Genomic DNA, 17,569 nt, shown 5'->3' on the forward strand with positions numbered 1-17,569 from the left:
AAAGGATAAACTCCTCTTTGCTCTGTGTTTGAGAACCAAAAATGTGACAGGAGAAACAGAGAGGGGGAAAAAGCAGACAGAGGGGGAAAAAAGCAGGAGCGGGAACCAGCAGTGACAGCCTGAGATGCTTTCAAAGAGAGAAAAAGCCTTGTCCTTTTGAGGTCTCTTTGCCATTGTTGTCCACTATGAGCCAGACTCTCGGGTCTCCTCCACAAAGCAGGTCCCTTCAGAGCAGCGCACCACTGGCTGTCCTGTCACTTCACATTAGCATCCTGGTAGAGAACAGCAGCCCCCGAGGGCTTGGACACACTTGTCATGAAAGAAATGTTCAGGACACGCACACATGAATACACACACATGCACGGAGTGAGTCGATAAGGAGGTGTCTGTTAAAATGGGCAAAATGGGAACACAAGGAGAACTTCCATAAAGGCTCAGAACTGAATTATAACACTGACCCTGTTTCAGATGCAGCTCCCCTCTTTCTGTCTTACTCTCTCCCCTCCACCCACTCACACACACACACACACACACATACACACGCAGGAAGACATTTTTATGGCACACATTCAGGAAACATGTTCTCATAAGAAATGCAGTTGTGAATGAGTGAGCTTCATGCATGGGAGAAGAGCAGGACACTAATGTATTCTACTAGTAGCCCCTTGCACTTACCACCTTGATGTGTAACTATAAAAGATGACAGATGGAATGAACAACTTTGTTAATGCCACTCACTGCACACACCCACAAAAACTGGTTCCTACATTTAGCGACATGTTAGACCACTGCTGCTGGGTCATCTGTAACTAACTCAGGAGTACCCAAGCTTTTTGAGCTTTGTTTGAAGAATGTAAGCTAAGATTTTTCAAAGACCGCTGTAAAATGTGTGTGAACAATGACAAAAAACCTTCCTCATTTTATACTGTTGTCATAAAAAATATATAATTCTGAACACTGACAATAACTCAAGGTCTTCTTTCTAGCTTGTTTATCGAGCTTTTAACCACGTTACACAATCTAAAGTGAGAAGATATGTAATGATTTGGCGCTATACAAATAAAGATTGATTGATTGATTCATTGGTTCATTAATTAAAGTTTTCACTGAAGATATGCACGGTGTTTTGCTACTATGACGTTAATTAGTGCATTCAAAACTCTGTACCTTTGCCATTCTTACAGGTGTCAAGGTGGACTTAAAAAAGACTGTGCAACACAGTTTACCTATATATGCAGTGTGATGCAGTTAAAAGTACAGATTTATCAGGTAAGAGGATATAGTGGTTGGATTGTTGGGAAAATATAGCCAGTTGCATTGTAAACATGTCTAAACTGAAGTATTGCTTCACATAAAGAAGTCTGAGTCAAGAAAATAAAACAAGAGTAAAAGCATTGGAGTGTAATTATCTGTGTGTCATAAACAGAGTTAAACCCAGAGAGCAGACGCAAGTGATATTTGTGACGCACGAATTGCCTCAAACTGATCACGACGTCTGTGCTTTTTTTTTCAAGACGATGAGGGAAAATTTTCATATGTTAAGTAAGTGCAGAAGTCGTGCCTCCTAGCTCACCCCCTTAAATACCCCGAGGTTATTTTTGGCGGTAGGGGAGGCACTCCTCCTGGGCCCCAGGCTGGATGCATGCAGGTGGGCTGGGTAGTGTGGGATGGCAGAGAAGGAAAGCAAGAGGAGAAGAGAGGAACTTTAAAGGAGCAGAGCAGAGGAGGAGTGTGTGTGATGAAATGAGATGTGAAGTGTTCCCTCGCTCAGTCCGCAGACGCTTAAAAGATTCATCAAGCTGGTGGAGGAGAGAGGTGGGACCAGCCTCCATGCAGGAGGGGAGGAGGAAGAGGAGGAGGGGGTGACTGGGAGAGTTGCTTTTAAGATCTTTTCTATTATAAATCATACCAAGCAGTGGCTACCCAGAGGGCAAATGCAGATCCAAACAAAAGGCCTGTGGAGAAAGACAAAGCAGGGCTGGAGGGATTTGGGGAGAGAAGGGGGTCAAATAGTGGTTTGCCTATATAATGTGGACAAGAGTGGGAAATATAAAATGTTATCATTGATAGATAACTGATATTTGTTTTAGGTCATTGTTATAGGTGCCCATACAACCTAAAATGAAAGTCTGCATCAAGCAGATAAATGTCTTACAGCACAGTGGAACTGTTTGTGTGGTTGAGCTTGTATTAACTCACCTGGGATACTTTTTGTGCTTGCTTAAATGTCACTTTTTACAGCTAAGGGAGCAATAAACTCTTCCCAGACTAAAAGTGAAACAAGAAAGTTATACTGGGTTGTGTCATGCATGAGGACTACTGAAAACAAAGACAATAAAACAGAAAAAAAAAAAAAAAAAAAACATACTCTAGAGGAACTACTGACAAGTTTTTTTTTTCATAACCGAAAAAAAAAAACACAACAAGCTTTGCCAGACTGAGAGGTGCCAAACCCCTTTTCCTATCTTTACTGTGATCTCACATTTGTGTGTGTTACTTTCCACCACTGAGATGGGCCAGGGAGGGAAAGGCTATTGATTTGATTTTTTTTTTTTAACCATCAGACTTGTATATTTGTTCTATAAACAGGCTTTGTGAGTGCTTTTGTTTTGAATGTTCTGACTTTGAGTATGTTTGCACTTTTTTTTCCTGTGCCTGACAGTAGTTTAATTATCTCAATCTGGTTTGAATAATTGTCTTGCGTTTCTAAGTTTACAGGGAAAACCTTAAAACAACGTTAAAAAATAAGTAACATTAAGTAAGTTGAGCAACGTGTTTGCTAATTGTAATTTTATTCGATAAACATAACTGGGAAAAAGAAAACAAAGACAGAATGTACATATGGCAAACTCACAAACCTAGCCTTGATAGTTAAACAAGAAAACGGTTGACTTGATTTTTTTTTTTCTCTTAAGGATTTTCTTCCTTCCAGTATTAGCTTACACCTTTACGTTATTTGATTACATATCACACAAAAGTGGAATGTCCTTCAACAGAAGACCGTTTTAACTTGTGAGAAAACTTCTTTTTTGTGCAAAATTTATTTTAAAACATAAACTTCTGCTCCATTTCTGAATAGTGACCCCCTGGTGCAGTGTATTTCCCCTCTCATGCTTGACAAAATGTGCTTCGTCATTGTGTCACAAGATGGCGCCGGTTCTCCATCAGCAGCGTGGCGGCGTTTCAACCTGGTGCCCCTCGTCGACCCAGAAATCCCATAGGCTGATATTAGTTTTCAAACGTCGGTGTGGACTTTAACATCCATGAAATACCAGGTAAAAATTATCAAATACCAGCTTCGTCGTCATACGTGTCAATATTTATGCTTAAGAGACGACCACACTGTGAAAGTAGGATTGGATGAAGTAACTGTGGCAGGAAATTGGTCGTTACTGTTAACGTTTCTAATTAGCACGTGCGCTTTCATTGCCGCCACACCACGAGTTGCTTTTCAAACGCTAGTTCACGCCCTCAGTTAGCCACATCCCAGCCCTCTCAGTGCCCCACCACCAACACCACCACCTACCAGCTCACCCCACCCCCTCCTCCTCTTTACACACCGGCTATCAACCACCCAGCCAGCCAGCCAGCCAGTCAGTCAGTCACCTCAAGTGCTACCACCGGCCAACTGGAGCAGACTCACTCACACGGACCCAGAGCAGCCAAACAGACCCCGTCGCGTGTTTCGGACTCATCGTGGAGACACCGGAGCAGGAGAGGAGAATGGGACTCCAGTGTTTGGATCAGGACTGAGTCTGGTCGGCACGTTTACAGCTCCTCCAGCCCATTCTCAATACCTTTTCTCCCGGCGCAGAGTCACGTTTTCGCCGCTGACACAATGGGCTGCTGTAGCGGACGATGCACTCTCATCTTTATTTGCACTTTACAGCTGGTAAGTTGACCTGTACTTTCTACTTGTTGTGTTTAAAGTCCTAACTGCAAGAAATGAATCAGTGATTCCTTTTATGTTTTACTGGAATATACTTTGAACTGATTGTTTTACCAGGGCTGAGCAGATTTTGAGATAAAGGCTGGTAATCACATGGAAAAAAATGGTGGCAGGGTATATGTGTTTACCAAAAGTTGTGCAACTTACTAAAAGTAGACTTACAGATGCAGACTTGAAACAGGTTTCAGTCTCTTATTTTCACACACTTCTCAATTGTGTTAATGTTGGCTGGAAACACTTTTAACTCAAATTGTGACTAAGATAATATATGATTTGTTTTACTTATTAGGTCTATAGACTTTGTTGTGTTGACAACCGCTGTTCCTGTTAGGAAATTCATTTTGCAACAGGAAACATGGTACTGTTAAGGTTTGGAAGTCTGCACCTGCAGCCAGTGATCAAGTAGAGCTCAACTGATGGACACTGTTTTTATGCATAAGTAATGCAACAGATTTGTTTGAAATGGCACTAGTGCTTGTGAATTGAACTCCGATACAGCGTATTATCATCTGATATTTTTTAGTTCTGCTGTTTGCCCAAGACTCATTTTTCCTTTCATATTATTACCCTGTCACTGACACTCTGATGTCAAAAGTACAACTTCTGCTTATAAATGTCTTCCTCACCTGATCTAAAGAAATTATGAATAAGTGAGCCATCTTGAGACGTTTGCAAACCACAGCAACAGCCGCAAATGCTTGTAGCTTTTTAGAGCGTTTCAGCCTCTGATCAGTGAATTTGACATTTACAGATGGTATCCGCTCTGTCTTAGATGATGCAGACGGGACTTGCCTTTGCCACTATCCCTGAGTAGAGTTTACTTGACAGGGTGTGACGAGGTTATTTATTGCGGCATTAAAAAGTGAGCTTGCTCACACCGAATGCCCGAGAGTAAATGTCGCTTTTAACAGCTAAGGGAGCAATAAAGTCTTACCCGACCAAAAATGACACAGGAAAGTTATGATGGGTTGTATCATGCATGAGGGCAACAAAAACAAAGACAAATTGAACCCATTATAAAAATGAAGCATATGGCAGCGACCAGGAACTGTTTTAACTCTGTTTGAATCTAAGTTTAATACCTCTTGCTATTAAATTCTCACACTGCTTGGTTATTTATGCTGCCTGAGACTCATTTAAACTTCCATTAGAGCTACAGGTTGGTTAGATGTTGAAGTTTTTAATATGGCATGCTTTTACCGCTATTTTCTGACTTGATCACAAAATAAGTAAATGTGTTTGTGGGTTTCACCAGTGTATCTATCAGGATGTAGCTCTGGTAAGACGTTACATAGTAAAGAACATAACATTTGATAGAGTCTGTATGGCTTCAGTAAGTGTTGCGCCCTTGGTAAAACTGGGTCCTGCTCCCTAATAACACTCAAAGACACAAACACAAATGCTATGAACCCACAGGGACACACCTGTTTTCTCTTCCCAGTCTTCGGACCTTTTTTTGCCTCATTAGAGAGGAGGAGGAGGTCAACCATTTGTTAAGAGGTTTATAAAGCTGTCAGCAGGCTGCCTAAAAAGTCCCTGAAGACTCCTGGAAACCGCTTTATTTTCCCCTGGCTCTATTTCTGGAGGACCCGACACTTCCTGTCTGCAGCCGTACACACACCTGCACACTTCTGATGAGTTTAACCCGCAAAGAGGGGTTGCATTAAACTCTGGGAGACCTTCTCCAAAGGTCATCAGGTGGTAGACGTGTGTGTACATGAGTGCTTTTCACATGAATATACATGTGAGCAGAGCAGCACATGGGGCCTCGGCTCTCCCCTTGGATGAAACCTATGCATTGACAATGAGGCAGGTTATTCCCAGTCCATTACATTGTAAAACTAGCATTAAGAAAGCAACCTATCCTGCTCCTCAGATGTAAAAATAACCCCTGTGAACTGCCGTGCGTGCTAATTAGCCCTGTGGAGTGCTTTGATCAAACCTCTTCTGGCATCTCTGCTGTCCCCTTAATTGAATTGTGGTGCGCCTTTCCTCATCAACCGGCCAAGCGGAGGGACTCATCTTCCTGGGACAGAAGGCAGCAGATAATGAGGCTGTATTGATCTGAACGCCTTGGTTCCCTCTTCTCTCTGCAGACTAACCATTCCAGACAGTAGGGTTGGATCGTTGTCAGAACCCCGATCAGCCCCAGAGAATGGCGGACGTTGGCAGGAAGCCCTGTCAGTCTAATGATTTGTTTGTACTCTGAGACACAGACAAGCTCGTTTCGTGTCTCAACGGGTCGGTTGTTTGAGGTGTCGACCTGAAGTTGACCTCGACATGGAAGCGTTTGGATTGGTCCAATGTGGTCAGACATATTGTGAATGTCAGTGACTGGCCATGAGGAGGGAGATTGCTCTGAATAGAGTTGCTGGTTAATGTGCACCAGTGGACAGTGGGTGATTGATGAAAGAGGCCTCTTCGTTCGTCGTGGTGGTTTTTCAGGGAAAGGGCGGATGGGCAGACACGCACATAATCACAGTGAAGAAGGGTAATGAGCTCAGAACTGAACATTGACCCTGAAAATGCCGAGCTGCATGAACTGACGGACGCACCCTCACGAGACACGAACGCTATTTCACGCTCAGACACTCCCACAAACACAGCTGTGCACCCTGAACTATGAGTTAGAGGTTAGTAGGTCTTGTGTTGGGCGAAGATTACAGCCTTTGTATGAAAGTAGGATGGGCAGCAAGATGAGAGAAACGGAGGGAAGAGCTGGAAGGGTTTTTATTTGATCACACGCCAGGAGAAGAAAAATCTGTCCATGTAGTCAAAGTGAATAGCTCCATTTGTTCTCATGTTGAACAAAGTGCTTTTGTAGTAAAGTAATTCACTGAGGCGGCTGAGATCTGCAAGATTTACCTCATCTTCACCCTTAAAAGCTACAGTCAGACTACCCAGCATGACACGTGTGTGTGAGTGGTGTGTGTGTGTGTGTGTGATATCTTGCATCACACTGCCCACTTTTCCTCTACTCTTTTGATGACATAGCCGCAGAAATACTAACTCTGTAGTGCAGGCTTCACAGGAGAAGACCGGGTTCAACCAAAGTGCTTCCAAGAAAGTTTTAGCGAAGAAGCAGCGTGCCTCCTCCTGAGGAGCGTTATCTCTAAAGGCACGACATTATCCCTTGGCAGGCATCACGTCATCTCCCACACATTACAAAGGATTTAGGCTGCTGGGTTTTTTTTCCCACTGCTTACTCATTTGCTTTATGGAAGCACTAACGTTCAGATTTCCTCTTGAATATTTATGAACGTACAGATTGTGTATGTCTATCCAAACACAGCCTCTCTTACACCTCGCAGATGCACACGTGCTGCACAACCAAGGTCTTGGCCTGAAGCTGATGTTCATGCACCAAACAGCTGTAATTAAGAGTAATAACTGCAGCTGGGGCAAATTACATGGTAATAAACCATTCTTCAGTGTCAGGCCAGCAGACCTGGGTGTGAGAGTTGCTTTATAATCCTCTTCTGCTGGCTTCTCCTACGACATGTGATATATCAAATTCTGGTTAGTTCTGAAGCTGAGAATTTTTTAGCTGGAGATGCCACACACGTCTTTTTGTTTGCTGTTTTGAAGGATGTAGTTTGAGTGTGGAGTCCAGTGTGATCAATGATAATGAACTGTATTTCCTTGGCACTGCCAGGTTGATAGAGGGGATAGGCCAGTGGGAACAGTGTAGACGGTTACAGCTCTTTTGTCTTTGTGTTCTCCTTCCTGCTCTTTTTCCGCTTCCCTGGGCTGACTATTAAGTTCTCCAGAAGCCTCCCCTGACTCTGATTCATATCATCGTAAAGAGAGCACAATATTGGTTTCACTGTTAGCTTTGTTTCCACAAATTGCTCTTGTACATGATTGCACCCTGATCAGAATTACCCATGGAGATGCAAACTATACGTATTAAGTCCCATTTCCACCAAGCAGTTCGGTATTAAGCAGTACAGTTTGGTAGGGGATGGATCGGTGAAGCCTTATCCAGAAGAAAATGCGACACGATAAACAAAGAGCAACGATGGAAGACCTCAAGCAATTAGTCTTCTTTGTGACTGGCATGTGGCTCTTTCTTACAAAGCGCAATCCAGCTTTTTTTCAGAGAAGGCTGTGTGATGCAAGGAGAGATACAGCTGCTATCGCATGGTAAGTGACAATTCTTTCGACTGATCAACAGACTGCAGTGTTGTAGCTCCACCTTCTGGGATCAGATCGGTATTTCTGGCACCCTAATAGAAGGGTACCAAAAAGTGGGATGGTATAGGTCAGTAATTTGGGGACCTGTTCCAAGATTAGTCAATGAAAATGCCACAAAATGCACGCGGTACCAAAAACAAACCGAAGTGACCCACTTGGTGGAAACCCGGTATGCGGTCCTTGCAGCAAGTGTCATGAGTGCAACTGGACAGCTAGCTAACGGGGATGCACACTTTTCAAAAGGACACAGGGCTTGCTTTTCCTGTACTTTACTTAGGGTTGAATCCACCACTGTAAAACTGTAACATTACAGAGAATAAACCAAATCGGTATAAGACACTGACCAAGCTAAGTAACATTACCAATAAAAAAAATGAAATTAACTTGTGCTCTTACATGCTCTACTTACAGACGAAGGGTCTCCAAGGCTTAAACGTCAAGAAAAGACGCTCAAATCAGAGCAGAAATATGTGAGGGATAGCTCAACGTTCGTAGAAATAAGCAAAATCAAAACACAAGCTAACGGGCTAACAGATACGTCAGTGATCGTCTACAGAACACAGTGCGTTAAGAGTGCTCACTATGACGCAACTAAAAGAACAATAAATAAAGACAGAGGAGTCGCTCTGGCACACATTTCAAAACTGAACAGAAACTGCTTTTAAAGTCAGCACACAGGGCTTTAGACATTGAGCTCTGTACTCTACTCAAACATGCAAGCAATAAACATTAAGCCCTTGTCTCAGCCTTAACTAGTGTCTCCGATCCCAAGGCAACAAGGCTGATGAGGTGACTTAGTCAAACCAACGATGGTATCTGCTGCAGCAGGTTGATTCAGGAAACACGTTGGCCGTATGCACGCATGGTCTGATTTCTACCAATCAGCTTAATTAAGTATCTTAGAAAGAAGTCTTAGAAGTCTTGGATCGGATATCAGCTTTCAGCTAAAATAGCTGTTCCATGGACCCCCTGCCTTGGGGATACCATTGGCTTAGTCTGGGAGCCCCTGCTCTTGATAATAAAACTCTAAAAGTGATTCAGGAAACACAACTTTCATGTTGCTCTGTTCTCTTTCAAAATCAAACCTGTACTCCCTCCAGTGTGTTGACCTGTGTATCATCAGGCTGTGGTTTGGCTTTTAGATTTATATCATGACTGTGGTACAGAAAATTCTAGCAAAGACTTTGGCCAGAACTCAGGCAATAGGAGGTTCATACAATTTCAGAAATAAAGGTCTTGAACCAGCTTTGCATTCTCAGTCAGTGTTATTTCCTTTTACAGGTTCAGCTCAAGTTTTCATATTCAAGTACAAAAGCTGTGTGAGCAAGTGTGTAAACGCTGTGCTTGTGCCGTTAAATGGAGCCCTGGTGTCAATTGCTGATTGTGGTCTTGACCCCAGACTTTGTTGATTGCAATGCCCGGACACATCCTGCCTGGCTTTAGCTGCAAAATATGAGCCCCATCCAAAAAGAGTAGGTTAAACAACAGTGAAGTGTGTGGTAAAGTGTGCTGTAGGTCAGGAGACAAGGTGACTTCCTAATAAATTCTTACTCACACTCCAGACTTTTGGAGCTCCCTTCTGTGTGCTAACATCTCACCTGAGAGTGAAATGCAAACCTGAGGACTCTAAGGATGAGGAGCATGGCTTGAATGTGTAATCAGTGTTGAAGCTCCGCCTCCTCCTCGTGGGTATCCTTTGTTGAAACACAACAAGGCTTTGTGTCAATTCTTTTCCCCATTTTCTCCCGTGCTGTGAATATGTTTGAATTATTGATCAGCTCGTGATTTATTGGCCTGGCCAGGGTCGCAGGAGATTTCGGAGGGATGCAGATGGAAAGGTGTAGAAAAAAAAGCGAGAGGGGAGTGGGGGATGGGTGGGGCTGATTGTACGACCTCTCACTCTGGGCCAATTAAGTGCATGACCCCTGAGACCTGAGATCTCTATGTTTAGCTTCCACTCCATCCACCATCTCTCTTTCACTGTCTTTCCAGCTCAGTTTCTCACCCGTCTTTCTGGTGCTCTGTTACCATGGAAACCTTTACATACACAACAAGATGCAGAGAGGAGCCTGCAGGAATTAGAAACCAACCTGTCGAGGGAGACTTGGGAATGTATGATGCAAATCTGAGGGAGCGTGTGGAGGAGAGAGACGAGTGCCAGTGGAGGACCTCAGGGGGAAGATGAGGCTTGAAACACATCCTGCTCTCAGGACAACTGTCACGCTAAAGATAGCTCTACTCATATATATAGTCTTAAACCTTACCACAAAGGGACCCACCCAAAATGCTGCTGTGGGCTTTAAACCAGCTGCATCCAAACCGTGTTTTTTTCTTTTCTTGTTTTGTTGGAGTTGCTTGTTAAACACAGAGAAAGCAGCAGTGTTTTTATGCTAATTGGAGGGGGTGCTGACCTTCATCTTGTTTCCCAACCTTCCCTGGAGTTTGGAGTCATTGCCCTTGCTAGCTAGCTGCATGTTGGTTTATGATAATATGTGTCTTCTTGGAAAAACCATCCCCTCTTTGTCCCGGGTGGCCCGTTTTACAACTGTTCACCATTTTAATGTCTTCAATTTACCACATCATTAATTATACGGTCATAGAGGTAACTGTGGGCCGCCGGATGTGAGCGTGCAAGCATGTCCCCATCCACGTGGAGTGTGTATGAGCGTGTCTATGTGGGTTCCACATCACTGACACTGCAATATTAAGCTATAATGGAGATAAAAGTAGAACTATTTGCAAGCCCATTTCTCTCTTTCCATTCCAATGGCTCCAGCGGTGTCATTTGTTATAGTGTGGCATCGAATAAATTGCTTTGGGAGCGCCACAGCTGGGATGACTATCTTGACAGATCACACTCAGCTGAATGGCTGCAAAGCATAATCGTCTCACTCAGATCCCCCCCCCCCCCCCCCCCCCCTCTGTTTGGGGCATTCATCGCTTGTTTTACAAGCAGCTGATGACTTCACGGATGCTTTTGCTCTAATTGTGTTGTGTGATCAAACGGGACAGCAGGGATTCGCATGGCGTCACTTCCTCTGCTGGTGGATGAAAGATTAAGAGTGATGGTAGTATGATGAAAAGAGCAACACCACCGACTCAATTATGGGAGGTATAGCTGGAGGGTACAGACTGCTGACAGCTGTTTGCCGTTCCTGACCGCGTGGACTTGATGAGAATTTCCTCTGTCATAGCTAAATTGCCTACTTGTTAATTGGGGCGAAACCTGAACAGTTTTTGTTGGATCTGGGACATGGGGAGCCAGAAAGGGAGAGGGGATTGGCTGGTTTAAGCTGCTCTCATTTCGTCACTTTCCCCTCCATCTTTCCCATTGTTATTGGGTTTGGGTTTTATCCATTGATGTATTCTTGTCCTCTTTTTTTCCTCCCATTGGTTCCTCTGAGAAATCAAAGTATCTATGTCTGCTGCAGTCTGCTGTCTCATCCCTCATTTTCCATGAGACACCCACACAACAATCAGCAAAATTGGAGGCACAAGAAAAGGAGACAAAACCTTGCAAGTGACATTAATCCTTTGGTTTGAGGCAGGAATCGGAACAACCCGTGCTGCTGCATCCCTCCTCAAGTTGATACAGCAAAGTCTAAATCAGCTTCTAATAATCCAAACATCGCTGCCACCTTTGCAGATAAACCTAAAAGAAATGTTGGCTGGCGGCGAAGGGGAGGAAAAGAGATAAATGGAGGAAGGGGACAGGGAGAGATAAGCGTTTCACAAGAGATACCAGCCATGTGAGGAAGGATGTTTTCTGTCCCTGTGCAAGAATTGGGGTCATTTCTGAGTGCACCTTGTTTCGTTATCAAAACGGCTTGTTGATTTGTGGGTAAAATCAGTCAAATGCTTCCTTGTCAGGTTATTTCAGGAGAAGTATCAGTTCACATCTGAATATTTAGGTTTATTACAAAAAAATGTGTTTTTTGCTGAATATGGCCTATAAAGACATTTTACTGGCTCAAATTTCCCTTTTTTTATTTTTCCTAGATGTAAGCCATTTACCTTCTGATCTTCTTCCTTTGAACACACAGACAAGTCCTGCATGCCTACTGTTTAATCAAGACAAATTTGCATTTATTACCACATAAATACACACAAAAGTATGGAAAATTGGTACCGTTGAGTAAGGTACCATTACCATTGCCAGGTACTAGGCATCGGTAACACATTATTTTAAATTTTAAAATTTTAAAATCACTGCATTAAGTCTTTAAGTGAAATTTGTGGGTTTTTGTCTTTCCTCCCAGCCCACAAAATGTGATACTTAATGACAAAACCTGTACTTAGTAGCGCTTGTGAATGTAAAATCCTGACCTAAAACCAGCTGTTTGGATTTTGGGGACGTCAGCAATTCCTTTTTTTGACCAATCAGGCACAAGTCTGACCTAATTGGTCCACCGAAGGAGATACCCCTGAACCCCCCCCTGCCCACTCCCCTCCTTGCGGCTGCTCCAGCATCCATCACTGCCATCACTGCTCTGTTTATGGCTGTAAACAGCCTTATAGTTTCATGCACAAGCTTCTCAGCTTGGAAGACGACAAGACTAAGTGGCTAGAGTTCATTTATCAAGGAAAAGTGCCAGCTACACACAGTAAAACTGTGCATGTGTGTGCTAGTCACTTCACGGCCAACTGCTTTTCCAACTTTGGACAGTACAACAGAGGGCTAGCGAATAGACTGGTCCTGAATCCAGGCGCATTGCCAACCATCTGCCAACAAACCTTGGACCCTGGAAATATGAGTATTTTAAATGCTGTGTGCTGTGGAGCAGATGTAAGAGCTTTTCCTCAGTGTCCCCCCTGTCTCTGTGTTAGCTTCAGGATGCTAACTGTAGCTGCGGTTAGCCTGTTGTTTTAGCCTGTAATGTTACAGTAAATGAGCTTCACTGTTTTCTAAACATTGCGCACTCGGAGGTCGTGGCGCCGCTCTCAGTGACGCAGAAGAGCAGGGCGGTATCAGCAGTGGCTCATTTACATATGAAGGTCACGCCCACTAAATCAGACCGTTCTGAACAGAGGGGCTATGAGAGCCTAGAAACAATGCTGCTGTGCTTGATTTATTGGCTTTTTGGACTAAAACATGTTACTACCATATCATGAAGACATCAATGATTCGTATTAAACTGCTGAAAAGGAGCATAATATGGAACCTTTAAATGTGAAAGGTACCCATCCCTATACATCCCTGGGGTTTCCTGCTTTACATTGATTCATTAATAAGCACTCAAAGCTTTCACAGATGTATCATAGAGTGTTTAGGGGCATGTTGTAGTTTTTGATTTTTTGTGAGCTTTAATTTTTCTTTATTGAAAATGACAAGTTGACCGGAGGACATATTATCTTTTAAGCTTGACAATATGTCTAAATAGGACACATAGGAAAGAAGGGAGAGCTTCACTGAAGTCAGCTACTTGGATTAAACTTAACTGAAAGTGGTTTTAGTGCAAGACAATTTGTATGCTCGGATAATAACCCAGACTCAAAGTCAGCCAGAGTAACACTTCCAACAGAACAACAAAACAAACCAAAAAACTTCAGAGTTCAAGTAGTTTTCCAAAGTCCTCAGGGAGATTCAGTTCAAAGCGCTGGCTCTTTATCGTGTTCTTTCATTGGGATGGATTTATGTGTTGTGTGTTCCCAATAGCACTAAGAGATTAGCATGTTATTAGCACCAAGAGCGCTGGAGCTTTAACACATTTAATCTTAAATAAAGAGCTCTTTTTATACAACGGCTCTGAATGGTCACTTTCCAAAAAACAGAGCGACAAAGTGTGCTCCAGTCTTCAGTTTCACTACCTAAAACAAGTGGCACTCAGCAAGCTGCAAAGGGACTCACTGCTGTGTTTCGCTGGGCGGCCCATATTTCAAACAGGGAAGAAGAAAGTGGCTTATGGAGGCACCCTACCTCTTAATCCCCGTCCCAGCTCTGTGAGACCAGGCACCACCACGGGCTATCTATCTATCCAAACCTCCATGTACCACATGAAAGCCACACACATACCATCACACACAAACTGAGATTGGCACCATTAGTTACACAAGAGCCAGGCAGGCACCAGAGCATAATGACTTTACCCCGGCGAAAGGGGAAAAATTGGATTGGAGAAAGTTTTTGGGAAGTATTTTACTGCCTGCTGGGAGTCACAGAGTCCAGACAAGCCAGGGCAAAGCATGGCACATAAAAATAAAGAGTCTGACAACCACTGATTCATGGCTTGTGTCAGATACTGTCTTTCTTTTTATGTGGTTGGGAAGACAGCTGTTGTTTTGATTTCTCAGGATAATAACTAATTACTCAAACCAGTTTTGTGAGTTTAAATGTAGTCTTAAAAATGCTTTGTGATGACGGTTAATCCAGCTACACTTTGCATTCTTTACGGAGTGTTGTGATAACATGTTGTGAAAACTGATTTGGAGAAGGACATGTGAACAGAGATGGCTAAAAACAAGAAGGCAACGTCTCCTAAACCTTAGGAAGATTAGGTAAAGCTAGCCCCCCCCTCAAAATGTGGCTAATAGACTTCACAGACTAATAACAGGAATTATTAATACATCCAGCATGCAGAATATATTTTCATAGCTGGTCGAAAGAAAACAATTATGCTCATGCTGATGATTACCATCCCCAAAAGTTGGTATCCAATTGCACAAATCTTTAGGCGGCTAATCCTGCAAATAATTTGTTTGTGCCAGGTGATCAGCACTCTTACAAAGAACTCTCAGATCCGTTTTGGTCCAATCCAGCAACACTACCTGGGATCAGTGGTATTAAATCCTGAGTGACCTGATTACAAAGGTCTGAACTGGCCATCTGACCCAAAAGCTCAGGTCAAATCTAAAGGTGCTTTCATTGCAGGAACTTTCCCCAGGAACTAGAGACCCATTAGGGTCTTATGTGTTTTTAACTGTAAGAACTAGGGTGTAAATACAGTTCTGAGAATTTATCTACCTCTTGAAAGTGGTCCTGCCAGGGGGTACTACTTTCCAGATGTCCAGGTATTATGGAGGCAGTGACCACATGCTGTACGGAAATGTATCTATCCTTTTTGAACAATATTACCGTCACTGCTCACATACTTCCATCTGCTCTTTACGTTGGCATTGCAGTTAACCAATACATCCAATACATCCTCCTTATCTGTATGCAATTAAGTCAGCTCCCAGTGTAGGGATGTGTACCGAATTAGGTACTACCGTAGTTACCGACTGAATTATGTCAAAAGTATTGGGTACTGAGTCTCATAAAACCAAAAGGTACCATGTTTAGGTACTTCAATGCAATCTTAGTGACTGTGAGGGAGTGGAAAAGTAGGCAATTTTCCATGCAGGGCATAAAGACAACATTACAAGGTTATATATTGAAGAAAAAATATGGTAAATTGAAAAAAATATATTCTATTATGAAACAAATTGATATTTTTTAGCACATTTACACAAAAAAAGTACAGAAAATTGGTACCGTTGAGTACCGGCACTGATTGCCAGGTAACGGGCATCGGTATCATATTGTTTTAAATGTGAAAGGTACCCATTCCTATCCCGGTGATACAGTTTAAGTGACCCTGTGAACTGGCGACTTAAAATTGAATGTGTCAGTGGAGATTAAGTTAACAACAGCAGTTAAAACATGGAGGAAGTCCTCGGGAATGCATCCTAGTTTTGTCATGGGTTGATCTCTGATGTCTTCATGCTTTAGACAGCAGAGATCAACCAGTGTCTCGGTGATAAAGGCTGTTTGAGGCTTTATTAAACAACTGACCAACAATGACTCTGGAACCGCCTGTGTCCTTCTGAGTGTTGACATAGTGGAGTTACTTTTATTTTTAGGAGTTTTTATTCGGTAGTACCAGGAGAACTGCTGGTGGAAAGGCACCGTAAGTACCTTAGACTCAGAACCTTTTTGCATCCTCTCTTTTCTTTGAGAGAGCACAAGTTCAACCCACAATTTATTCCCTCCTCCCCTGTTTGTTATCTCATCTTAATTATGTTTACAGCCCTGAAGAGCAAATGATTCAAAGGAAAAGGGCGAAGAAGTTTAAGCAAATTAAGTAATCATGTGTAGCAGGGATGTTTTTTCAGATTTTCTTTTTTTTTATCCCGCTAACCATCTCCTGACCCCTCAGATGTGGGTTTCTTGCCCTTTGGGAGGATCTTTGCCGCCAAATTTAGAACCACTGATTTGCAGGGGATGAAAAACTCATAGAGCTGGAGTTTCTCTTTATTGGTTCCCGTATTCATGAGGGAAAGCCAAACAAGTGTTTCATGTCAACACTATATGAGGAGGCGGGCGATTAAATAGAGGCTTGCTGGCTTTTTATTCATACTGTGCCATGTTTTGCTATGGCAGTCAGTCTCAGTAGCACACAGCAGGCTGTGTGGTGTGTCTGCCAGTTGGAGTACAAACTAGACAATAATTTGGATACTGCACACAAACTGCTCATCTGATGCTTCTTGTTTTATTAGTCTCGACTTTATTGGCTGATGTGTGTTTGTAGAGTGTAAGTAGAAAATAACCCATTAATGAACCCGCTAAGTTAAAAAACAAGAAGAGATAACTTGTTCGGAGGAATCATTGTAATTCACTCTCCTTGATGTCGTCCTCTTTCCTGGCTGTGTGAGTCAGAGTGATATGCTTGAACATGGAGGAGACTGACTCATGCAGCCTGGAGTCATAAGAATGGGCACACACACACACACACACACACGTAAGCACACAGACAGACTGACAGACAGAGGGATTTTCAAAGCCGCAGATCCTGATCTGATGACACATTCAGTAACATGTTATCAGAGGGCATTTCACCGAGGACAAGAGTGAGTGAGAACCACTGATGTGATTTAAAGTATCTTCAGGCTAAGGAGGGAACCAGGAGGTCACCATCAGGTCCTCTCTTTCCTTTCTCACACCTTATCACACACTTGACAAACTACTTCTTACTCATAACTTTTGACCACATATTTCACTATTAATGATTAAAAGCCACCCTGTTACATGTTTTCTCTATCAAAGTCACCATTTTTCACATGTTTGAGCTACGCATGTGTGTTTGAGCATTTATGCTCGCTCTCATTAACCATCAAATGATGCAGATCACACAGTTTTTTTCCCTCTCAGACACGTTCACTTTGATCCTTTATCGCTCCTTCATATGAAGCTCACTAGCATGTTACAAACTGTGGCTTTGATTAAAAATGTTGTGGCACTTTGATATTCTGAATTTTGATGTCGAGAGAAAGAGGGACTTTGACCAGAGATGCTCTCTTTTTCTTGATACAGAATAGGAGTGTCCCAATACAGATTTTTTGACTCACAATCTGTTTTTTTCACGATATGGTTTGCTGATTCTGATCCAATACTGATCTAATACTGATACCTACATTTTCAGACCCTTAAAAATAATGCAACCAGTA

The 17,569-nt window shown here is 42.8% G+C and overlaps 1 protein-coding gene across 2 annotated transcripts in view; it reads left to right on the forward strand.

Annotated features, from left to right (window-relative positions):
- The first annotated feature begins 3,358 nt into the window (after positions 1-3,358).
- nkain4 (sodium/potassium transporting ATPase interacting 4) overlaps positions 3,359-17,569 on the forward strand; it is a 65,486-nt gene continuing 51,275 nt past the window's right edge. The window contains exon 1 of one of the 2 annotated variants that reach the window (XM_074682097.1): positions 3,359-3,892. In XM_074682097.1, coding sequence (XP_074538198.1) covers positions 3,839-3,892 — 54 coding nt within the window. In that variant the 5' untranslated portion in view covers positions 3,359-3,838. The remainder of the gene's footprint in view (positions 3,893-17,569) is intronic. The other variant, XM_074682098.1, reaches the window with a different exon arrangement.

The sequence above is a fragment of the Halichoeres trimaculatus genome, unplaced genomic scaffold, assembly GCF_033239565.1.
Source record: "Halichoeres trimaculatus isolate MK-OKI-2021-1 unplaced genomic scaffold, fHalTri1.1 fHalTri1_scaffold_11, whole genome shotgun sequence".
NCBI lineage: Eukaryota > Metazoa > Chordata > Actinopteri > Labriformes > Labridae > Halichoeres > Halichoeres trimaculatus.